Source organism: Salmo salar, chromosome 20, assembly GCF_965601325.2.
Source record: "Salmo salar chromosome 20, fSalSal1, whole genome shotgun sequence".
NCBI classification, from domain to species: Eukaryota; Metazoa; Chordata; class Actinopteri; order Salmoniformes; family Salmonidae; genus Salmo; species Salmo salar.
The window spans coordinates 20,242,520-20,267,363 of NC_138310.1; the positions used below are offsets into that span (position 1 = coordinate 20,242,520).

The window sequence follows — 24,844 nt, forward strand, 5'->3', positions numbered from 1 at the left end:
TTTTATACAGAGAAATATACTTTTAATGACAATCATAGCACTTGGTTTTAGATTTACAAATATAAAACTACATCATGTGCATCTGTGTGGCCAACAAAATTCACTTGACATTGTATGCCACAATCACAACACATAAATAATGACAATTATATTATTTGCACAAAACCACAGATATGATTATGGATGATTACTCAAATATAAATAAAGAACATTTAAAATAATGAGTAGATCTGTCAATCTTGGAATTAATGATTGCACAAGCAAATGCTCTTTAAAAAAAAACTTACTGTAACACCAAGTCTGTGGAGGCCACTTATTGTATGTATGGGTGAAAAATGATTCAATTACTTTACACACATTATGGGCTCTTGCTAAAACGTGAAACACGAGATAGCATTTTCCTGTTTCATACCAATTTCAACAGGTATCACAGAAATTTTGAAAATACACGACTAACTTTCCTTATGTCAATATTGATTGACTGATTAATTTCAAGCTGTATTAATTTAACCACTTGTGCAACATTTATTTAAAGATGCCGAAATCGCCCCGGCATTTCCTGGTTGCAAAAATTCTAATAGTTCACCCAAATTTTTGTTTGTGACAAAATAAGCAAGTATAGTGTAGAATACCATCTAAACCACTGAAATATATTTTACATAACCAAAAATATTGTATTTTCAGCTGTTTAAGGGTGGTGCACAAAACCGAAAGCAAAAAGACAAAAACGAAATTTAAGAACGGGAAGCATAGAAAGAACTGATCTACCGCTTCTTAGACTTGCTTTCAATGACAGGTCTATAACTCACATTTCTATGTGAAATTGGTCAGGTCACCCCAAAAGTTACATATTGCAGCTTTAGACTTTTATAACATGTATTTTATCATGGTCTTATTTTCATGTCTTATGTAAAGTAAATCCAGTCCAAGTCAGTAACTACCGTTAAACGGTAATGTCAACTTCAGAAATTGGCACATGATATCAGGTAAAACACAGCATCCAAAAAGATATATTACCATCGGTGTCAAGGCAAACTGATATAAAAGATCTATAGGTCAATATTCAGTTCTATGACATGTCATCTGGGGTCTGTTCATAGGTTGAAATCTGGAGTGTATCTGGTACTGCATACATAAACTTTCACCTAAACTTAAAAATGATTCGCCCAATGCGTGAATTGTTGTATAAAACAAACCTAAATAATAGAACAATTCAATATAACAAACCTTTAAAAAATGTTTTACAAACACAAAAAGACACACTCATGCGGGCGGTTTTCCTTCACCATGTCCTGTCCAGTAGCTTTACATCTTCCCCTTTCAGCACAACGATTCTACAACATCCAGAAAGATTGATGCAAAAAAATCTGCCCAGTCCATTTACACACCTCTGCTTCTGTCATCAACTCATGTGACATTGTTCGGTCAGAAATCTAACACGGTATATTCACCAATGAAGAGGAAATAAACATACAAAACCAACCAGTCCAGGCTTGATGGGGGAAACCTTGTCTTGCTCCATTTACTGCAAAACGTAGTTGTTATGCTGTGTACATTTTGGCCTGTGTCAGTGTCCCTCAATGAACTAGCCGAGTTTCTGCAGTAATTTGTCCTCTTTGAGGCCAAACTGTACACTTACAGACATCTCTGCTATGAACTGTTCACAGGCCGTCTTGGTCACCTGTTTGCAGTAGCGTAGGTCAATGTGACAGATGCTCCCACAGCGCTTGAAGAAGGTAAGGGAATGGTCTGTCACCCTATTACAAACTGGAGGGGGGAGACAAAAACAGCCAGGCATGAGGAAACGTGTACAGAGCCGGATTGAACATTATGTACGCTAAAATGCAACAAAGACTACAGTTAAACTCTTAAACTGTTATCTCGATTTTATATTAAGAATAAATACCTCTTTTATACCCTCTAATATTAACAGACATTATAAGAAGTGAAATAGCAGAGTAACTAAAAACAGCCTCTGTGCTGTTGTCTTCGCCCCTATTGCTCATACTGACTGGCTGAGGGTTCCTACCTGATAGGTTGATCTCTGTGAGGGAATCTCTGGTTGTGGTCCCTGCGGCCGTCAGCAGGTTGACCGACTGGTCGTTGACGTGGTTGCAGTAGCTCAGGTCCAGTTGTGAAAGTACCGGCATATGTCTGATAATCAGACGCAGAGAGGCGTCTGTGACGTCCAGTCCGGCCAGACGCAAGTCCACAACGTTCCTCAGCTTACAACGGTTGTCCAACTGGCCTGAGGGTGGAGAGGAGGAATAAAATATGAGTGATTTCCTGTCTCGCAGTCAAACATGGCGAGTAATGGCCTTCATTTTGGTCCTTTAAATAAACACACGTGAACTATCTAAAGATCCCCTCACATTTTCTTCCTAATGGGTTTTAAAAAGAGGAGCCTCACAGTCCTGTCACACCCAGGATAACCACAGTTATAACGTAGCCGCGTCAATTTCATATAACTCCCCCCTCCTGTTGCCAGTGGTTACCTGGTCTGTTGTCGGTCGGAGGCGAGAGCAGGTCCCTCATCTGGGCATCTTTGAGCCCCTCCACCCACTGCACATCGAGGGTGCGCAGCAGAGGGCAGCTAGAGGTGCAGAGGGCAGACACAGCCACCCACGAGCAACCTGAGAGCAGCAACACGCGCAGACCTGCAGGACAGAGTGGAGTAGTGTCAGAAGAGTTTTGAACGCCGAGATAGATACACAGAGGGGTGGACAGTCTCTAATCTCGACCCAAACCATATTTCTCTCCCATAGATCAGTGTGACATGGCCATGGTACATACCTGGTAAGCGGTTTATAAGCCAGCTTAGTTGCTTCTTGGAGATGTTGGTCCAGCTGAGGTCCAGTGAGAGGGGCTGTCTGCGGATGATGCCACTCAGCATAAGGGGAGTGATAGATTTACAGCGGTTCAGATCGATTATGGTCCACAGTCTTTTATCACAGCACCTGTCAGAGATAGAGACAATGGAGACTCACTATTTGTAATGGACAGATGAAGGTTTTAGATCCTTAGATTCAGATATACCAAGTGTTTAATGTTTTTAAAAGGCCTGCGATGTGAAGTAACACAGTTTGAGTAGAATGGAGCTCTCACCATCGGTTCCATGTCTTGCAGACACGCATGCAGACACACAGCTCCTTGTGTGTGACGTGTCCGAAGATCTTCACCCAGACCTCTCGCTGCACCGCGTGGGTTTTCCCATCCACCAGGGGCAGTCTGTCCGGCGGGGGGCTGATGGGGGGCGGCCGGATTACGTGGCGCTCCATTTGGACACACTTGGGTGGGGAGCGTGGGGGCAGGGGCCGGGTGCCAGGGGAGCTCCTGTTGAAGCCCAGAGGAGTGATTTGGCTGGGGTAGAAGTGGCGCAGCTCCCAGGGAGTGCCGTTCATTTCCTTGGTCCAGTGGTGTGGCCGCTCTCCTCCTAGGTCACTGCCATTGCGGAAGCTCCTCTTTGGCTCTTCATTCTCACTCTCTGGCTCCACCTTCAGGGGCTGGCGGTTCTCATTGGCAAGGCAGTCCTCGGTCTTCTGGATCTCCTGGTTCAGTGCTTTGCTCAGCTCTTTGCTCAGCTCTTTGTTTGGTAATCGGCGTTTGCGGCACGCTTTGGGACGTGGGCCCTTCTCCTGGGGTTCACTGCCCCCCTCGCTACTGGGGCCAGCCCATGGAGAGCTGCAGTGAGACTGGTCACTGTCTAGAACAGGAGCTTTAAGAGGAGGCCTGGGCAGGCTCGTCTTTGTGTCCTCGTCATCCCCGTCCTCCTCCTCGGTATCTCCTAAACGCCCTCTCCTCTCCAGGCCTCGCCGGTACAGAGAGGCCTTCTCCTCTTCATCCACCTCCTCCTCTTCAGTCTTGATCTGATTAAGGAACAGATGTCCATCTGACTTTCCCTGTGGGAGATAGGAAGGTTTAGTTAGAGAGTATGTTCAACTATGTATACCAGAGCACATCCAGACGTTTAACAAAAGGAGTTGCTTGGCATAGCATGAAAATTGCCACCCATAGTGAGAGTGTAACGTTATACTAACAAACACAAACCACATGATGAAATCGGAGTATCTCTACCTTCTTCCTCACATCAAAGTCCTCTTCGTAGTCATCGTCGAAGAGCTTTCTCTTCTTCCTCAGTTTGTCCTCAGGTCTGGGCCGAGGCAGGGTGCTGGGGGACAGGACAGGGGGTTGTCTGTGAAGGGCCTCCCATTCCTCAGGTCTGTGTCTGGGAGTCTCATCCCTCTCAGGCTTCCTCTTGACTGTAGACGTAGACTCGCCCTCATCCTTGACCACCTTCTGCTCCCTCAGCAGAGAGCCAGGGAGGTTGGACGCGTACTTGAACCCTGGTCCCCTTTTTTGCTTGCAGACCAAAAAGGTGGCAAAAACAGGAGACAACTTTATACCTTTTGCTTATCACAACGTTGGTCACCAAACTGAGCTACTGTTTCACAAGAGTTAAAGTCGATAGACTGACTACCACTTCTAGAGAATTAGGTGTTGGTTTCCCCTGTAACAGAAAGGGCATTGGTAAGTAGCACAGTAAGTAAATGAACAGGAAGTGAAAACCACAAAGTAAAGGCATTATGAAATGCCTCACACTTGAAAGAATTTAACTCTTTGGGGAAAGTTTTCCAAAGTTCACAGCCCTGTTTATTTAAGTCAATGCAAATCCAACACCAGACTACAAAATATGTTGTGGCAACTGAAATCAGTAATATACCCAGTAACATGTACATTTTATATTTCTGCACATACTTGAGGATAAATGAGGAATTCTTATAGGTACTCACTTTTCCTGTTTTCCCAGCGTAGTTGCATTTGGGACATTCCCAACAGTTGGGAAGTTCATCATTCACCACGCCAGAGGCATCTTTAACCTGAAAACCATGAAGTAAAAGAGCTAGTTGACAAGAAGGGCAGACAGGGGGTTCAAGACTAAAGCACAATGTTTTCACCACAGAGAGAAAACAGGAACTGAAAGCATGACTGTGTCCACTTAACGTGAGGCAGTGAAAAACACTTCAGGTGAGAATCTCTGGACAACGTCTAACATCTGATAAAGACCTTCACACAAATTCCTATTATCAAAATGAAAAATGTATATTCTTCAGGAATACTTTACCTATCACTTTAGAGTATTATGTGCATGGAATACCAAAGGCAGTCACAACTTCCCTTCATTTGAACAGGTTTGAGCAAGATCATGCTATGGTTTGGCAGAATGGTTCCTAAGAGTGTATGAGTCACTTTGCATTTTATTTGCATCCGGCTCGACCCGGCAATGTCAACAACACTGCAAAGTTGTATTCTTATGCCATGTGATTTCAGCTGGACACTTCTCCTTCCCAGAGACTATATTAGCCTTCTGTAAATCAATCTGGAGGAAGGAAATTGATGAGCTGGTTCAGTCAGTGTCAAACAACAACAGGAAGTCCCCACCACACCAACGCCTCAAGCTGCCTTGTAAAACTCTCTGAAAGTCAAACACAGTGAATCACCTACCACTGGTACAGCAGCAAACATTCCAGGATACAGTATTGCCCTCATTTGAGTCACAAAGCATTTAAAACATTCAGGTGAATCTCACTCACACAAATGAGTCATCATCAAACTCATCAAGTGGAGGCTTGGCCTGGTGTTCAGTCATGACTTGACATGCTCATCCTAGCTCACCTTTAAGCAGTTGGGGTGAACAATCTCACTGCAGATGGAGCACTCCATGAGCATGATGTTGAACCTGTCCTCCTCTTCCTCCAGGGAGTCCTCCTTACCTGCTTCTCCACACACAACACACACAGCTGTGTGGGGCAGGACAGGCTGCAAGGGACAAACACACATTCAGTGAAAGTCATTGAGTCAGACACATTGGGTCTACTATGCCAGTGTGCAATACAATTTGGAAATGGTGTTCATAAGCTGCAACTGGTCATTCTATGTTTCCTGTTTTAGGAGAATCATTAACAGACACTGGCGACGACGCCAAGCCGTAGACAAATATCCACTCATTGGACTCAACAGAATCTAGAGACCATTGACACATGAATGAGTCATACTGTGCCAAATAAAAAATGTTAGCACTCACTTCCTGATGTCTCGCTCTGTATCATTGTACTTCTGGTTGGTTCTCGTACGCTGACCCTTGTTTTAAACCCTGAACCTCTCATTATGGTTTGTATGTCAAATGCACAGTCTTTGCATGTGGCACAGCACTGCATCATTGAATAAGACAATATTGGCTAACTGAACGCTCTGCTAAATAGTATGAATAATGAAAAGCCTGTGTGGTTTCTTTGGCTTTACTCACTGCAATGCACTGCCTCATGATACAGGACTGCTTCATGCGCCCTGGTCCTCCAAACTTCTTCATGTCTTTACAGAAGTGACAGTCTCCACACTCGGTTCGGAGGCACGCCTCACACTTTCGGCAGCGTGTTCTCCTGCGTCTGGCGCCAGACGCACTGCGATTGGACGGCAGCTTGACCGCTGCTGACGTCCCCATCTTGGGCTTTGGCCGGTTGGCTGCATGCTGCTGCAGAGAGAAACATTATACAATTCAAGTTGAGGTGGGCAATTTAATGGACACCGTTGCCTAAGACAGTAAACTACCTTCGACTTCATTACTGGACACAAAACATCTAGTACTGTATGGTCTAATTCTGACATTCATAAAGCTAGTGAGACAGCAGCACAGAGGCCACCGGCTGTGAGCCACAAACGTTTCTAAATGACAATGCCAAATCCGTAAATCAGTGTTTGTCCCCCCCAACAACAAAAAGATTCTCCCAATGCTCTTCACCCAAGCCTAGAGCCACCAGAACAATAAAACCATCCAAATGAGAGATTCCCTATGCAATTACTGAGAAGCATTTTTGTGCTGCAGAGGCGAGTGTTTCCTTGGAAACACAGTCCCCCTGCTTTTCCTAACCATAGGAATAGAATAATGAGAGAAGGTGGAAACTAGCAGAGACATACTGTACTTTAACGGGAAGGGGGGGGGTTAGGATCACTTTGAAATCGATCATTTTCATGACTCCTCTTGCAGCAGTAAAGTACACATCTTGAGGCCATGGGAGATATGCTGGGAAAAAAGTTAGAGATGAATGTGCTGTAGATTGGGTTATTCATTCCCCTGGTGGCTGTTCTTACTGGCACGAAAAACACTTTGTTGTGTGATCGATGAGTGAAATAGCAGGTAGATCCTAAGAAAGGAGCATTCTCCTTCCCTGGCAGGCTATAGCTGCGGGAGTGATGGATATGGACCTATAGTGATCCCTGAAGGGAAACTAAACAGAATAGAAATACACCTCAAGTAGAATCTGCTGGTTGCCACAAAGAGCCCGCAGTCCCAGTCGAGCATGGTGTCCTGCCTACTATCTCCTGCAAAGGACATCAGTGACCAGCACAGCTCATCTATAAGGCCTATACAACATTTAAACAACATACACAAAATACATAAAAAATAAAAAAAAAGTACAAATTGCATGGTGTCAAAAATATGACAGCTTTAAACTCAATAGACACCAGATAAGTTTCATCTAGAGGTTTGGAGGAAATATATTCTGTTGAACATACAGAACATGACTCTTAATGACATGAATCAATGATCTTCAATTAGAGAACAAATAATGAAATAGCACAAGCTCAGTAACAAGAACTTCAAGGCACAGGGAGGGATGGGAGGACAGTTGACTGCAGAAATCCAGAACAACCACAATCTATTATCAAGCACTGAAAAATCAGAAGGCTATCACACTCCTGTTAGGCTTAAGCAAGCACGTCAACACTGCACGCTTGTGTATTTATGGCCCCAAAAATATCTGCCACTGTATTAGCCAGTAAGTCCATCAATGAAAATAAACATGAATCACAAGACAGCAACATACACAGGTTCACCAAAAACATCTTACCACCTAGCAATGCTCCTCAACTAAGGATGAATCCACAACAGTGAAAAACGTCCACCCCCTGAACTAAACACGTCACAGCCCTTTACATAATCATCCTCCTAGACTATCCTGGCTAATAAGGGCAAAAACCTCCGTTTTATAAAAGCAGATGGAATTCTTGCTGAGGGCTTAAAGAGAGAGAGAAAAACAACAAACAGGGTCATTGAGAACAAAGTGTTCCTTCATGAATACCAAAATAGCATTTCACCGGGGACGGGAGACATACCACAAGAAGATTCTTTATCAGGAAGCTTTTCTTCAGGTTTGGAGAGAGAGTTGTTTTGATGACATTTCATCTTCGGCCCTCCTCAAGCATATTTCCAGATCCAAACCGAGATTCTCAAACGTATACCGTTGTTGACGACGCAACATCTAACAGGGATTGGGAAACACAGACTACAATGCTTTTCAGAATAAATATGATTGACCAATAAGTATACGTGAAGACATCAGAAAAACGCTGTGACTATCAGCATTGCACAACATTCAAGTGCGATTGCAACATATTCCTGGCATTGTCTTGAACTTCAAAGGTCTCTCAAAATGATCTGTTCTAGGAACAGAACTCCACAAAATGGTAACACAACAGATCCTAAACATCAAAAGGCACTAATAGACCGACAGGATCAGCGTGTAGGCCCACTAGAATCCCATGTGTGCTGCATTACCTCTTCTCCCCTGGGACACCCTCATCTTCACCCTGACAGAGTCCTTGAGTAAAGTATCTGATACTCTCACTCCAAATATTCAAGCGATGTGTGCAGCATGACAAAATGCTTGACAAAGTCTGTGTTTGACGTAAATAAACAACGTTCTTCACAATTCTGTTCTACCAAGGGGGCATGAGTTTGTCTTGGTTAAAACAAATAAAATGAGTCTTACCTAACAAGTGGCTGAGTAAGGTCTATATAAACCATGTTAAGTAAGGTCTATATAAGCCATGTTAAGTAAAACCTCAGAATTTCAAGAGAAAGCAGCATATAGTGTGGCTAAATGACGAGGGATCCTCTCTGGATGACACATCCATGAGTCAGGGAAACTGGTATTCAATGAGCCAAGTTATTCTCCTTCTCATTTGACCCTTTTCCAAGAAACACAAGTGTAATCTTTAACGACCTAGTGCAATCCCCAGCGTGATTTTGCTGTGTTTATGACACACACACACACACACACACACACACACACACACACACACACACACACACACACAATTGCCAAAGGTATGTGGACACCTGCTTGTCGAACATCTCATTCCAAAATCATGGGCATTAATATGAAGTTGGGCCACCCTTTGCTGCTAGAACAGCCTCCACTCTTCTGGGAAGGCTTTCCACTAGATGTTGGAAGCACATAATTGTCTAGAATGTCATTGTATGCTGTAGCGTTAAGATTTCCCTTTACTGGAACTAAGGGGTCTAGCAGGAACCATGAAAAAACAGCTCCAGACCATTATTCCTCCACCAAACTTTACAGTTGACATTATGCAGTCGGGCAGGTAGCGTTCTCCTAGCATCCGCTAAACCCAGATTCGGAGGGATTGGTGCACTTAACAATAGATGACATCATGAGGAAAGCAAAAGTATGTGGATATATTGAAGCAACATCAGGACATCAGTCAGGAAGTTAAAGCTTGGTCGCAAATGGGTCTTCCAAATGGACAATGACCCCAAGCATACTTCCAAAGTTGTGGGAAAATGGCTTAAGGACAACAAAGTCCTTATTGGAGTGGCCATCTCAAAGCCCTGACCTCAACCCTATAGAAAATTTGTTGTCAGAACTGAAAAACCGTGTGTGAACCTGACTCAGGTCTGTCAGGAGGAATGGGCCAAAATTCACCCAATTTATTGTGGGAAGCATGTGGAAGGCTACCCGAAACATTTGACCCAAGTTAAACAATTTCAAGGCAATGCTACCAAATACACTCAATTAGTACGTAAACTTCTGAACCACTGGGAATGTGACGAAAGAAATAAAAGCTGAAATAAATAAAATCAACGTTTATTTGTCACCGAATACAACAGGTGCAGACCTTACAGTGAAATGCTTACTTACAGGCTCTAACCAATAGTGCAAAAAATGTATTAGGTGAACAATGGGTAAGTAATGAAAATAAAATAATAGTAAAAAGACAGACTATATAGAGTAGCGAGGCTATATACAGACACCGGTTAGTCAGGCTGATTGAAGTAGTATGTACATGTAGATATGGTTAAAGTGACTATGCATATATGATGAACAGAGAGTAGCGTAAGAGAGGGGTTGGAGGGTGGTGGGTGGGACACAATGCAGATAGCCCGGTTAGCCAATGTGTGGGAGCACTGGTTGGTCAGCCCAATTGAGGTAGTATGTACATGAATGTATAGTTAAAGTGACTATGCATATGTGATAAACAGAGAGTAGCAGCAGCGTAAAAGAGGGGTTGGGGGGGGGGGGTCACTGGCTTTATCAATAAGTGCATCGAGGACTTCGTCCCCACAGTGACTGTACATACAGTGGGGGGAAAAAAGTATTTGATCCCCTGCTGATTTTGTACGTTTGCCCACTTACAAAGAAATGATCAGTCTATAATTTTAATGGTAGGTTTATTTGAACAGTGAGAGACAGAATAACAACAAAAAAATCCAGAAAAACGCATGTCAAAAATGTTATAAAATGATTTGCATTTTAATGAGGGAAATAAGTATTTGACCCCTCTGCAAAACATGACTTAGTACTTGGTGGCAAAACCCTTTTTGGCAATCACAGAGGTCAGACGTTTCTTGTCGTTGGCCACCAGGTTTGCACACATCTCAGGAGGGATTTTGTCCCACTCCTCTTTGCAGATCTTCTTCAAGTCATTAAGGTTGAGGCTGACGTTTGGCAACTCGAACCTTCAGCTCCCTCCACAGATTTTCAAATGGGATTAAGGTCTGGAGACTGGCTAGGCCACTCCAGGACCTTAAAGTGCTTCTTCTTGAGCCACTCCTTTGTTGCCTTGGCTGTGTGTTTTGGGTCATTGTCATGCTGGAATACCCATCCACGACCCATTTTCAATGCCCTGGCTGAGGGAAGGAGGTTCTCACCCAAGATTTGACGCTACATGGCCCCGTCCATCGTCCCTTTGATGCGGTGAAGTTGTCCTGTCCCCTTAGCAGAAAAACACCCCCAAAGCATAATGTTTCCACCTCCATGTTTGACGGTGGAGATGGTGTTCTTGGGGTCATAGGCAGCATTCCTCCTCCTCCAAACACGGCGAGTTGAGTTGATGCCAAAGAGCTCCATTTTGGTCTCATCTGACCACAACACTTTCACCCAGTTGTCCTCTGAATCATTCAGATGTTCATTGGCAAACTTCAGACGGGCATGTATATGTATTCTTGAGCAGGGGGACCTTGCGGGCGCTGCAGGATTTCAGTCCTTCACGGCGTAGTGTGTTACCAATTGTTTTCTTGGTGACCATGGTCCCAGCTGCCTTGAGATCATTGACAAGATCCTCCCGTGTAGTTCTGGGATGATTCCTCACCGTTCTCATGATCATTGCAACCCCACGAGGTGAGATCTTGCATGGAGCCCCAAGCCGAGGGATATTGACAGTTCTTTTGTGTTTCTTCCATTTGCGAATAATTGCACCAAATGTTGTCACCTTCTCACCAAGCTGCTTGGCGATGGTCTTGTAGCCCATTCCAGCCATGTGTAGGTCTACAATCTTGTCCCTGACATCCTTGGACAGCTCTTTGGTCTTGGCCATGGTGGAGAGTTTGGAATCTGATTGATTGATTGCTTCTGTGGACAGGTGTCTTTTTTACAGGTAACAAGCTGCAGTTAGGAGCACTCCCTTTAAGAGTGTGCTCCTAATCTCAGCTCGTTACCTGTATAAAAGACACCTGGGAGCCAGAAACCTTTCTGATTCAGAGGGGGTCAAATACTTATTTCCCTCATTAAAATGCAAATCAATTTATAACATTTTTGACATGCGTTTTTCTGGATATTTTTGTTGTTATTCTGTCTCTCACTGTTCAAATAAACCTACCATTAAAATTATAGACTGATCCTTTCTTTATCAGTGGGCAAACGTACAAAATCAGCAGGGGATCAAATACCTTTTCCCCCCACTGTACATACCCCCAACCAGAATCCATGGATTACAGGCAACATTCGCACTGAGCTAAAGGGTAGAGCTCCCGCTTTCAAGGTGTGGGACTCTAACCCGGAAGCTTACAAGAAATACTGCTATGCCCTGCGACGAACCATCAAATAGGCAAAGCGTCAATACAGGGCAAAGAAAGAATCATACTACACCGGCTCCGACGCTCGTCTTGTGGCAGGGCTTGCAAACTATTACAGACTACAAAGGGAAGCACAACCGCGAGCTGCCCAGTGACACGAGCCTACCAGACGAGCTAAATCCCTTCTATGCCCTCTTCAAGGCAAGCAACACTGAGGCATGCACGAGAGCATCAGCTGTTCCGGACGACTGTGTGATCACGCTCTCCGCAGCCGACGTGAGTATGACCTTTAAAACAGGTCAACATACACAAGGCTGCGGGGCCAGACGGATTACCAGGACGTGTGCTCCGGGCATGTGCTGACCAACTGGCAGGTGTCTTCACTGACATTTTAAACATGTCCCTGATTGAGTCTGTAATACCAACATGTTTCAAGCAGACCACCATAGTCCCTGTGCCCAAGAACACAAAGGCAACCCGCCTAAATGACTACAGACCCGTAGCATTCACGTCCGTAGCCACGAAGTGCTTTGAAAGGCCGGTAATGGCTCACATCAACCCCATTATCCCAGAAACCCTAGACCCACTCCAATTTGCACACCGCCCAAACCGATCCACAGATGATGCAATCTCTATTGCACTCCACACTGCCCTTTCCCACCTGGACAAAAGGAACACCTATGTGAGAATGCTATTCATTGACTACAGCTCAGTGTTCAACACCATAGTACCCACAAAGCTCATCACTAAGCTAAGGATCCTGGGACTAAACACCTCCCTCTGCAACTGGATCCTGGACTTCCTGAAGGGCCACCCCCAGGTGGTGAGGGTAGGTAGCAACACATCTGCCACGCTGATCCTCAACACTGGAGCCCCCCAGGGGTGCGTGCTCAGTCCCCTTCTGTACTCCCTGTTCACCCACGACTGTATGGCCAGGCACGACTCCAACACCATCATTAAGTTTGCAGACGACACAACAGTGGTAGGCCTGATCACCGACAACGACGAGACAGCCTATAGGGAGGAGGTCAGAGACCTGGCCGGGTGGTGCCAGAATAACAACCTGTCCCTCAACGTAACCAAGACTAAGGAGATTATTGTGGACTACAGGAAAAGGAGGACCGAGCACGCCCCCATTCTCATCGACGGGGCTGTAGTGGAGCAGGTTGAGAGCTTCAAGTTCCTTGGTGTCCACATCAACAACAAACTAGTATGGTCCAAACACACCAAGACAGTCGTGAAGAGGGCACGACAAAGCCTGTTCCCCTCAGGAAACTAAAAAGATTTGGCATGGGTCCATATCCTCTTGCTCTTTTGCACCCAAGTAAGTAATAATATGGGGATCAGGTGTGCTATTTACAGATTGGCTGTGTACAGGTACAGTGATTAGTAAGCTGCCCTGACAGCTGATGCTTAAAGTTAGTGAGGGAGATATAAGTCTCCAGCTTCATTGATTTTTGCAATTCATTCCAGTCATTGGCAGCAGAGAACTGGAAGGAAAGGCGGCTAAAGGAAGTGTTGGCTTTGGGGATGACCAGTGCAATATACCTGCTGGAGCGCGTGCTACGGGTGGGTGTTGCCCTTCTCCCCTGATTTCTCAGTTTGGCCGGGTGGCCAGCTCTAGGAAGAGTCTTAGTGGTTCCAAACTTCTTCCATTTAAGAATGATGGAGGTCACTGTGTTCTTGGGGACCTTCAATGGTGCAGATTTTTTTTGGTACCCTTCCCCAGATCTGTGCCTCAACACAATCCTGTCTCTGAGCTCTACGGACAATTCCTTTGACCTCATGGCTTGGTTTTTGCTCTGACATGCACTAACAACTGTGGTACCAACTATAGACAGGTTTGTGCCTTTCCAAATCAGGTGGACTCCAATCAAGTTGTAGAAAAATCTGAAGGATAATCAATGGAAACAGGATGCACCTGAGCTCAATGTTGAGTCTCATAGCAAAGGGTCTGAATACTTATGTAGATAAGGCATTTCTGTTTATTTTTAATACATTTGCAAAAATGTGTGAAAACCTGTTCTCGCTTTATGGGGTATTGTGTATAAATTGAGGAATTTTTGTTAAATCAATTTTAGAATAAGTCTAATGTAACAAAATGTGGAAAAAGTCAACGAGTCTGAATACTTTCCAAAATAATATTAATCAAATATATATATATATTTTTTTTTATATCATGGAGAATTAAAATTATAAATCAATTAGCTAAATTATCATTGGTATAAACATCTTACAACAGTTCCATAAAGCTTAGTTGACCCCCCCACCCACCAGCTTAGACTGAAGGTTTAATTAAAGAGTTTCATTCCTCTCTGCTAATAACAGCTAGTTTTCTAGTTTTCAGGTTACAGATCCCTCTTGTTAGGCGCATCCAATTAGGCCCCTCACTCAGACCACTGCTAGACAGTCCTAGCAAAATTCTTGCTTGAGAAATTGCTCTTGGCTAAGAAGCTATTTTTGTTTCCTTTTGACCACTAATTCAAGAAACAAAATAACATAATTATTTTATTGCATTTGGCCTTTAAGACATTTTTATAGTATTTTTAACCAAAGTGGTCTCGCTGGTATGAAATATTACAGAATCTAGTCAAAAGTATGAAGACTAATGTGTTTGTCTACAGTCTTGACCTTTAATAGTTCCAGACAAGGAACAGAAACAAAACAACTGACCAGCACTTACTGTAACTTGGCTGACTAATGTGCTAGGAATGTTAGGTAGGTTTGTTGAGGCCCTCAAACACTAGGCCTAGATGGGGGCCTGATCTGAGTAAGGCCCTCTGACTCACAGTTTCACTGTGGATATCAGTGCTATGGTAGGAAGTCACATGGTTCACCATCTGCCTAGCTCCAGTGGAACCCAGGACGCCACACCACACAAAGGGGAGGAAAGTCTATGACATCTCTACAACTGTGCCAAAAGAATAAGATTGAAATCATCTCCTTCATGAACAATGACTGTGTGAGTGGGTGTGTGTGTTTAAAGGGAAATGTCAAAATTGTTCTACTTCATATTCATCATCTTCAGCACCACCCCAAAATCAACAATGTGAAAATGGTGCGTTTCTGTTTGTGTTAAAAAAAGATGGAAGAGAAATGTTTCCAATGATGTCGGTGGGCATCATGTGATTTTAACCAATTATAAGTAGGCATTGCCATTGGAAACACTTATCTTCCTCTTATCTTTTTTACTACATCACATATGTTAATGTTGGCGTGGCGCTGGAGATGATGAATATGGAGTTACAATTTCTTCACATTTCCCTTTAATGTATTGTGCTTCCTAGCTCATAGCCCCCCAGAAAAACATAATTTGTCTGTTAATTCAAGCTGAGAGAGCAAGGAGTTTGAAGCTGGGTTGTGTTTGAATCAGTACTCAGTGAAACAATCCTACATCTTCCTCCATAAGGTCCTGGATCCCACTGGTCTAGCAGGTATTTTCTGCTTGCGGGGTAACCTACAACTAAAAGTAGCCAAACAGGCAAGAGCGGTCAAGTAGTGCTGTAAGAGCTAACCGTTTTTCTGTAAAAAGGGGGGGGGGGCTTAAATCGGTTACGGAATTGGCGGCAGAGAGAAAAGTAATTGCTGTTTCTTTCACCATACATTTTCCCTTGGAGTTAAAGAATTTTGCAGTTTGAAATATAATTCCTGCAATTCTACATATTTTGGCATGGCTAATTCTGTGTTCTTATGCTCAAACAAAACAAAACCAATGGGGAACCCAATCGGGGCCCCTGGGCAGGTACCCTGCTTGCCCTGTCAGTAATCCAGTCATGCCAGAAATACTCCTACATTTGTTTTTAGAAATGTCTATTCTCCCTGACTGTTAAGCTTTTTATTTTCGTGATTTCTAATTCTCAAAGATTGTACATACATATACAGTGCATTTGTAAAGTATTCAGACCTTCACTTTTTCCACATTTTGTTACGTTACAGCCTTATTCTAAAATACATCTTGTTTTCCTCAATCTACACACACTACCCTATAATAACAAAGTGAAAACAGGTTTAGACATTTTAGCAAATGTATTAAAAAAAAAAAAAAAAAAAGTGCATGTCAGAGCAAAAAAAAGCCATGAGGTCGAAGGAATTGTCCGTAGAGCACCGAGACAGGATTGTGTCGAGGTACAGATCTGGGGAAAGGTACAAAAATATTTCTGCAGCATTGAAGGTCCCCAAGTACATGGTGGCCTCCATCGTTCTTAAATGGATGAAGTTTGGAACCACCAAGACTCTTCCTAGAGCTGGCCACCCAGCCAAACTGAGCAATCAGAGGAGAAGGGCGGGCCTTGGTCTGGGAGGTGACCAAGAACCCGATGGTCACTCTGACTGAGCTCCAGAGTTCCTCTGTGGAGATGGGGGAACCTTACAGAAGGATAACCATCTCTGCAGCACTCCACCAATCAGGCCTTTATGGTAGAGTGGCCAGACGGAAGCCGCCACTCAGTAAAAGGCACATGACAGCCCGCTTGGAGTTTGCCAAAAGGCACCTAAAGGACTCTCAGACCATGAGAAACAAGATTCTCTGGTCTGATGAAACCAAGATTGAACTATTTGGCCTGAATGCTAAGCGTCACATCTGGAGGAAACCAGGCACCGCTCATCACCTGGCCAATACCATCCCTATGGTGAAGCATGGTGGTGGCAGCATCATCATGCTGTGGGGATGATTTTCAGCGGCAGGGGCTGGGAGACTAGTCAGGATCGAGGGAAAGATGAACGGACCAAAGTACAGAGATCCTCGATGAAAACCTGCTCCAGAGCGCTCAGGACCTCAGACTGGGGCAAAGGTTCACCTTCCAACAGGACAACAACCCTAAGCACACAGCCAAGACAACGCAGGAGTGGCTTCGGGACAAGTCTCTGAATGTCCTTGAGTGGCCCAACTAGAGCCCGGACTTGAACCCAATCTAACATCTCAGGAGAGACCTGAAATTAGCTGTGCAGCGACACCTCCCATCCAACCTGACAAGAGCTTGAGAGGATCTGCAGAGAAGAATAGGAGAAACTCCACAAATACAGGCGTGCCAAGCTTGTAGCGTCACACCGAAGAATACTAGGCTGTAATTGCTGCCAAAAGTGCGTCAACAAAGTACTAAGTAAAGGATATGAATACTTATGTAAATGTGGTGGGTTTTTTTTATTTTATAAATTTGCTAACACTTCTAAAAACCTGTTTTTGCTATGTAATTATAGGGTATTGTGTGTAGATTGCTAAGGAAAACAACTATTTAATACATTTTAGAACAAGGCTGTAAAATAACAAAATGCTGAAAAGGTGAAGGGGTGTAAATACACTTTGAGATTTATCTTATCTACATACTTTGTGTGGTTTGAGTCACTCAAGTTTACACTGAAAGCATTTTTCTGTCCCGAAAATGTGTATTTTGTTTATGTGCGGTGCGCCTCTGCTAAATGAATACAGGGTAAACACTGAATGCTCATTGTTCCCTCTTCCCCCCCCCCCCCCCCCCCTCTTAAAGGCACAGAGCATGGTGAGGCCTGAGTTATATGAGCAATGAGAGTCAAGAAAATCATCTTATGTGAGAACAATTCACAGGATATGAGGTATTTTCTTAGTGATCCAGATAGTTGAGACATGGAAGAAATATGTATGTGTGTAAAGCTAGCTAAACCTGAATGTGACATAATGGAGCTACAGCAGGTAGTGTAAGGTAATGTAATCGATTTACTTTAGTTTATTAAGTAACAAACCGAGCCTGAGGTTAAGTGGAGCGAAAGGCCCCACATGTACAGTCATGCTGCCTCCTACACTACTCTCCCACACCCTCACTGTTCACACAAAAATACCAGTCACAATGCCCCATCATTTTCCATAATCACAGTAGCTTGACCAAGAACACAATCTGACAGGTCAGTGTGTGACAAAAACATCTAGAAGTCAGCGAGACCATGTATATTCACTGTGTCCTCTTCAGGTTTTATTTAAAACACAAAAACTGTGCTCTGAGGATACTGGATCGCATAAGAAAATAAAGTATGGAGATCAAAGAACTACTTTGGTGGGTAGCTCATTCCTTTCTTTCTTGGGTCTGTCTGACACAAGTCGTCTGGATACAAGAGCCAGGGACAGGAGAAGGTGTATGTCTAAAACCTGTGAAATAGCTAAGCTCGCTCTTGCCCAGTGGATTAGTTACCGAAACAAAATATATGTTTCCCTTTTCCCTCCATTCCCCTAATCAAATTACTACCCTATTCCTGCTCATGGTGCCAAGTGAGCGGAGGTCGAGAGAAAAGAGGACGGTGGGGGGAGAGAAAATACGTTCTACTCACGATTGCAGCTCTAAAGCAAAGCCCCTCTTGAGGAAAAACAACAGCATGCCGATTAGAAACCCAATGTGTTAATGTTCTGTTGTCTAACCTGTTCAGATTCTGAATCGTAATCCTCTTCATCTGCACTCAGTGACAAGGCCATGGTTCCTCTCTTCTCATCGTCTGTCCAGCGTTGTAGAGAAAACTGACATGGCTGATGCCTGCAGCCCGGCTGCTGTTCTGTTCTCTGTTCACCGCTCTCTCTCAGTCGCCCCCCTCTCCCTCTCCCTCTCCCTCTCTTCACACACAGGAACAGGCAGCTGCATAGGCACACACAAGGCGGCAGGAAGCCTCATGAATATGCGTTGGGAAAGACAGGGGGGAACAGGCCAAGCCAATGGAGAGACAGATGGCAGTCGGTTATATGGGTTGGTTAGAAAGGTCTGGTGGTGGAACTGGAGGGGGTTAGGGAGGGAATGGACAGGAATAGCACAGACCGAGGGTCATTAGAGAAGACAGGGGCAAGGGTAAGACATCTGGGTCGTTGGGAATGATGAGGGCGGTTGCATGTTCTAAGAGAATATTTTTCATAATGATTGAGGATGTAGTTTACTTGGTGCCAGATACAGGAAGCCATCAGCTGCTCTGGGTTTGATTGCTCTTTCTTAATGTCTACGGATAGGCCATTTGTTCCTCTTGACTATCTCGTGATTTCTTGGTAGTTCCAGTAAGTACTAATGTAGGACATAGAGTACTTTCTTTGGAATAATTAAATGAATTGCTGCAAAAGTATTACCAATTTCACAAAAGTGTGTCATCATCGTTATACTGTAAGTCTGTTCTAATAATGTCCTTAACCTTATTTTGTTGTTGTTCAATCCAATTCTTGCATATGAACAGATGATATGGAATATTATAATACAATTGTTAGATTAAAAGAGACAGCTGCACACGCCCATCCCACCGAATACCCCACAAAATAGCAACTACTGCGCAATGCGCATTATACTGGAAAACAATTCTACAACCTCTGAAGAGTTTGTTTAGGCGAGAAAGACTTCACGAGCCTTTGATTTTCTCATCTGTTTGTTCAGAAACATTTATTGTCATAGGAGACTGAAATTACACATTTACTGCCATAGCCATCAGTCACACTCTTTGAATAAGCCCATATGAAACTCTTGAAAATGAGGCAGTATATGCTGTTGTCCTTTTCTGGTCACAAGGGACTTCATCTACTTTCTGTTTCTAGTTGCTTTGCCAGGACATTTAGTTCAACACTCAGTTTTACTGGCTGCAGACTGCCCCCAACAACTGGCATTAACAGATACAATAAGATTGTTCTGCATGCCTAATTGAGCCTTGTCTTCTCTGACATCAGGGACATAGTACATGATTGTGTGCTCACCCACCTTGTCTTGAGTACTTGGTCAGTGCATAAACCTGTCACCAAAACCAATTAGAATCATTTTAACTGTGCAGATACTCTCAAAGCCAGCAGCAGCACTTGTGTGAGGGGAGAGATGTATGTGCCCTCTGCACATACAATGAAAGCAATATAAAAAGGTAAGAACACATTGCACTAGTATAAATGTGCACACCAAATAGCATAAAAAGGGAGACCAATAAAGTTAAGTTAAACACATTAAAGTATTTGATAAATAAAAGCAGTCCTTACAAAATTATTTCTAAGCCTTCATTCTCAGACTTCATTGATTTGTCATAATATAGGATATGGCCTCCACTAGGTGGGAGTCAAAGACAGCTGCTCAATAGCATGTTTCCTATCAAATCCAGTAATTGGATAAAACATTAATAATAAGTGCACTAATGAACACGACCAAGCATATAGCACATTGAGAAAGTTTACAACACGTCCAAAGTCACAGATGCATCGAACTGTTGCAGATGGAATTCTGGTACTAGAATCTTGTCAATCTTCTATGGCTGAAATGCAAGAAGTGAAAAAGTATGTTATACATTTGTGCAATTCTATAGACTATGGATGGATAAACAAATATCATCCCATGGTATTTAACACATTGCTTGCATTATTTAGACGAAGTTGACGTGGGCGATTCAAACATGCACCCATACAGATCTAGACTAGACACACAACCCACAAAGAAATGTTCATAGGCGCACTACAACTTCCGCAAGAAGGCAAACAGAAACAGCATTGGATTGTGGGTAGTATCGTGTCATTTCCTGAATTAGTTGAGAAGTACAATTGTATGTCAAGTCGCATGAGTCCGCAGCGCGTGTATTTTTAATCGACGCTTCCATTTGGAAGAACTACAGGTTGACTGCTTGAAAAGTTATTACCAGTAGCCAGCAATGAGTTTGAACGAGCATTCTTTGCAAGCTCTGTCTTGGAGAAAACTTTACTTGAGTCGAGCAAAGCTGAAGGCTACGAGCAGAACTTCAGCTCTCCTGTCGGGTTTCGCAATGGTGAGTACCAGGACCCAGTCATATGGATTGGAGCGGATGACAACTTTGACAAAATGTAGTTATGACGCACTATTTCTTAAAACTACACCTACCGGTAGACTATCCTACCAGCCCGGTCTCAGACGACGTAACATAGTAAACGTAAATTCTAGAACCTCATTTGTATGATTTGCAGCCTGAACTAGAAGTAATATAGTCAAAGTAAATAAGACATTCAAAATAGTATGTTACGTTTGGTATAGTTATAAGACAGCTGGTTATCTAAGGCAAAAACGAAAGTAGGGTTGTTGGATGGGTGGGTGTATAACGCAAGTTCAAATCTTATTACGGACAACTTTAGCATTTTAGCCAATTATAAACTTTAACTACTTACTACTTTGCAACTACTTAGCATGTTAACTAACCTGTCCCCCAACCTTAACCCTTTTAGCTAACCCTAACCCTTTTAGCTAACCCTAACCCTTTAACCTAACCTTAACCCTAACCCCTAGTTTAGCAAATGTTAGCCACCTAACTAACGTTAGCACCTATTCCAATTTGTTGTGGCTAACGTTAGGCAGGTGGCTAACGTTAGCCACAACACATTTGAATTCATAACATATACGTTTGCAAATTCATAACATATTATACTAATTGTAATTTGTAACGCATCATACGAAATGTATGATGGACAGCCACAATTTTTAATACATAACATACGAAATGTAACATACTAACTGGTGCGTCCTCGATTTACGTTTACTATGTTATGTCTACCCCTGAGTCCAGGTTGCAGCATCCTACCAGTATTTAACTACAATGCTGGATAAACCAAGACTGTTTTGATTGAAAATAACTGGCAAACATATTTAACGATATGCATTAGGCCTAAAATTAAATGCATTTCTGTATGAAACTGGTTACATTGCAATTTTGATGCATAGATTTGCATAGTTGAGTGCATTTAAATGTCTCTGCAAGTTAAACCACTATGCAGGGCCAGATGCAAATTTAAGGATGGCATTAGTGAGTCATATCTAAACCTTAATCTACCACAAATAAACTGCAGCAAATCTTAGTCACTCACCCAACAGAAAGTTGGACCCAGTACAGTTGTCAGCTGGTCAAACGCTAGGCTAGGCTACATCTTCCTGTACAGTCCTGCACCCAATAGTGGGTTGCTAGGTGATGTACGACGCCTCCTGGCGGCCATGTTTGGAAGACCACCGCATCAGTTCTTCTGACAATAACAGCTGAGTGGCAACCCCAAGCTGCATGATAACAGTGCCTAAAACTACATAATTCATCACCATGGTACATTTTTGTGCAGTATTTGGCTGCTCTAACAAGGCCGGAAAGACGACGTGAAAAAATATTTTTACAGATCATGAAACACCAAGGAAATAAGACTAAAGAACTGTCAAAAAGCAGACACCTGTTTCCCATCAAGACCTGAACTCAGACAGCTGTTAGTATAGGAGCTGCTCCGATCATTTCATCATTGGAAGAAGCTATTCTCTGCTTCAGTTGCACAATGCCAAGGGGCCATTGCAAATGCCCATAAGGCTAATGTCATCATACTGATGGTCCAGTGGTTCCCAACTCCAGTCCTCAAGTAACCACAAAAGTACACCTTTTTATTGATGTCCTGAACAAGCACACCTGATTCAACTTGTCAACTAATCGTCAGGCCCTCAATGAGTTGAATCAAGTATGTTTGTCCGAATCAGGTATGTGTGCTGTTGGGTTGTACTCGAGGACTGGAGTTGGGAAACACTGCTGTAGGCCTATGGCTGCATTGACACAGCCATTATCATCAGCTGCAAAATGGGTTCACATGGCTGTCACTCTCTCTGGATATCAATCAAATAAAACTATTTGGGGCGCTTACAACTGATCAAAAAGGTAATGTTCATTTGAGAATAGAACACAGCAACACAGACAAATCAGAGACAGATTCCCTTCCCCTCTTTATTGCAGGATTGTGAGCTGTGATTAATCAACACTGACACTAGTTCATCTTGTATAATAGTTTTAAGTTAAATTTAAACCCTTCACTTCGGAGAATCAATACTTTGACTATATGAAATAAAAAGTGTACAAGTAAGCTAACTCGTATGTAAAGGTTTAGACATTTTTAGTAACAAGTACCTAGGCTATTATTATGAAAGCATCATTTCATCTTCACAAAAAAGTCAATACCAGAGGTAGCCAAACTCACACCACTGATCCCTAATCTACTTGGTGAGCAGACTTCTATTTCAGCCCAGCAATAGCACACTTGATTATCAACTAATTTGGTTTGAGAAGTTGAATCAGCTGTATTAGTGCTGGGCTGGAATAGAAGGGTTGGCTGCTCTTTTTGTAATAGGTTTATTCATAGTTTCAAAAAAGTCAAACAATTTTTATTTACAACATTTACACACCACATGGTATACAAGGATGTACCCTTATTCTCTTGGGACACTGGGACATTCATTGGGACCTCTTCATCTGCATACAGGGTTTCACAGCTTGCTTTATCTGACGACAGAAAACATCAAACTAACAGGCTTAATCCTACTCAAATAAGACGGTACTGAATATTATGTTTCTATGTCTCTCTGTCCTCATAGTTTCTCTCGCTAGGGACTGGAACTGGAGAATCTTTTCATAATGTCCTCCCACAACAGTACAGTCATGGCCAAAAGTTTTGAGAATGACACATATTCATTTCCACAAAGTTTGCTGCTTCAGTGTCTTTAGATATTTTTGTCAGATGTTACTATGGAATACTGAAGTATAATTACAAGCATTTCATAAGTGTCAAAGACTTGTATTGACAATTACATGAAGTTGATGCAAAGAGTCAATATTTGCAGTGTTGACCCTTCTTTTTCAAGACCTCTGCAATCCACTCTGGCATGCTGTCAATTAACATCTGGGCCACATCCTGACTGATGGCAGCCCATTCTTGCATAATCAATGCTTGGAGTTTGTCGGAAATTGTGGGTTTTTGTTTGTCCACCCGCCTCTTGAGGGTTGACCACAAGTTTTCAATGGGATTAAGGTCTGGGGAGTTTCCTGGCCATGGACCCAAAATATTGATGTTTTGTTCCTCGAGCCACTTAGTTATCACTTTTGCCTTACGGCAAGGTGCTCCATCATGCTGGAAAAGGCATTGTTCGTCACCAAACTGTTCCTGGATGGTTGGAAGAAGTTGCTCTTGGAGTGTTGGTACCATTCTTTATTCATAGCTGTGTTCTTAGGTAAAATTGTGAGTGATCCCACTCCCTTGGCTGAGAAGCAACCCCACACATGAATGGTCTCAGGATGCTTTACTGTTGGCATGACACAGGACTGATGGTAGCGCTCACCTTGTCTTTTCTGGACAAGCTTTTTTCCGGATGCCCCAAACAATCGGAAAGGGGATTCATTACCCCAGTCCTCAGCAGTCCAATCCCTGTACCATTTGGAGAATATCAGTCTGTCCCTGATGTTTTTCCTGGGGAGAAGTGGTATCTTTGCTGCCCTTCTTGACACCAGGCCATCTCCAAAAGTCTTCGCCTCACTGCGTGCAGATGCACTCACACCTGCCTTCTGCCATTCCTGAGCAAGCTCTGTACTGGTGGTGCCCCGTTCCCGCAGCTGAATCAACTTTAGGAGATGGTTGAACCAACAACAATTGAACCGCATTCCTTGAAGTTCTTGATGATCCGATAAATGGTTGATTTAGGTGCAATCTTACTGGCAGCAATATCCTTGCCTTTGAAGCCCTTTTTGTGCAAAGCAATGATGACGGCACGTGTTTCCTTGCAGGTAACCATGGTTGACAGAGGAAGAACAATGATTCCAAGCACCACTCTCTTTTTGAAGCTTCCAGTCTGTTATTCGAACTCAATCAGCATGACAGAGTGATCTCCAGCCTTGTCCTCGTCAACACTCACACCTGTGTTAACAAGAGAATCACTGGCATGATGTCGGCTGATCCTTTTGTGGCAGGGCTGAAAT

At 43.2% G+C, this 24,844-nt stretch overlaps 2 protein-coding genes across 6 annotated transcripts in view; one reads left to right on the forward strand and one right to left on the reverse strand.

The window, feature by feature from the left end:
• On the reverse strand, positions 1–18,927 carry LOC106579932 (lysine-specific demethylase 2B). 4 transcript variants are annotated; one of them, XM_082966280.1, is made up of 10 exons: positions 18,534–18,927; positions 6,305–6,529; positions 5,674–5,817; positions 4,789–4,877; positions 4,087–4,366; positions 3,106–3,899; positions 2,794–2,957; positions 2,496–2,657; positions 2,030–2,248; positions 1–1,767 (listed from the first exon to the last, which is right to left on the reverse strand). In XM_082966280.1, the coding sequence occupies exons 1-10, from the start codon at positions 18,585–18,587 to the stop codon at positions 1,586–1,588; spliced, it is 2,313 nt and encodes a 770-aa protein (XP_082822406.1). In that variant the 5' UTR covers positions 18,588–18,927; the 3' UTR covers positions 1–1,585. The 4 variants fall into 4 exon arrangements, with proteins under 4 accessions (XP_082822406.1, XP_082822405.1, XP_082822404.1 ...); XM_082966279.1 differs by having other exon boundaries at positions 4,075–4,359; positions 4,791–4,877; positions 18,534–18,914; XM_082966278.1 differs by having other exon boundaries at positions 4,075–4,366; positions 18,534–18,912.
• The window catches only part of LOC106579934 (calcium release-activated calcium channel protein 1), a 17,336-nt gene continuing 11,332 nt past the window's right edge, over positions 18,841–24,844 (forward strand). Inside the window, exon 1 of one of the 2 annotated variants that reach the window (XM_014160340.3) lies at positions 18,841–18,951. In XM_014160340.3, the coding sequence (XP_014015815.1) occupies positions 18,901–18,951 (51 nt within the window). In that variant the 5' untranslated portion in view covers positions 18,841–18,900. Of the gene's footprint in view, positions 18,952–20,619; positions 20,876–24,844 lie in introns of those variants that run through there. The other variant, XM_014160337.3, reaches the window with a different exon arrangement.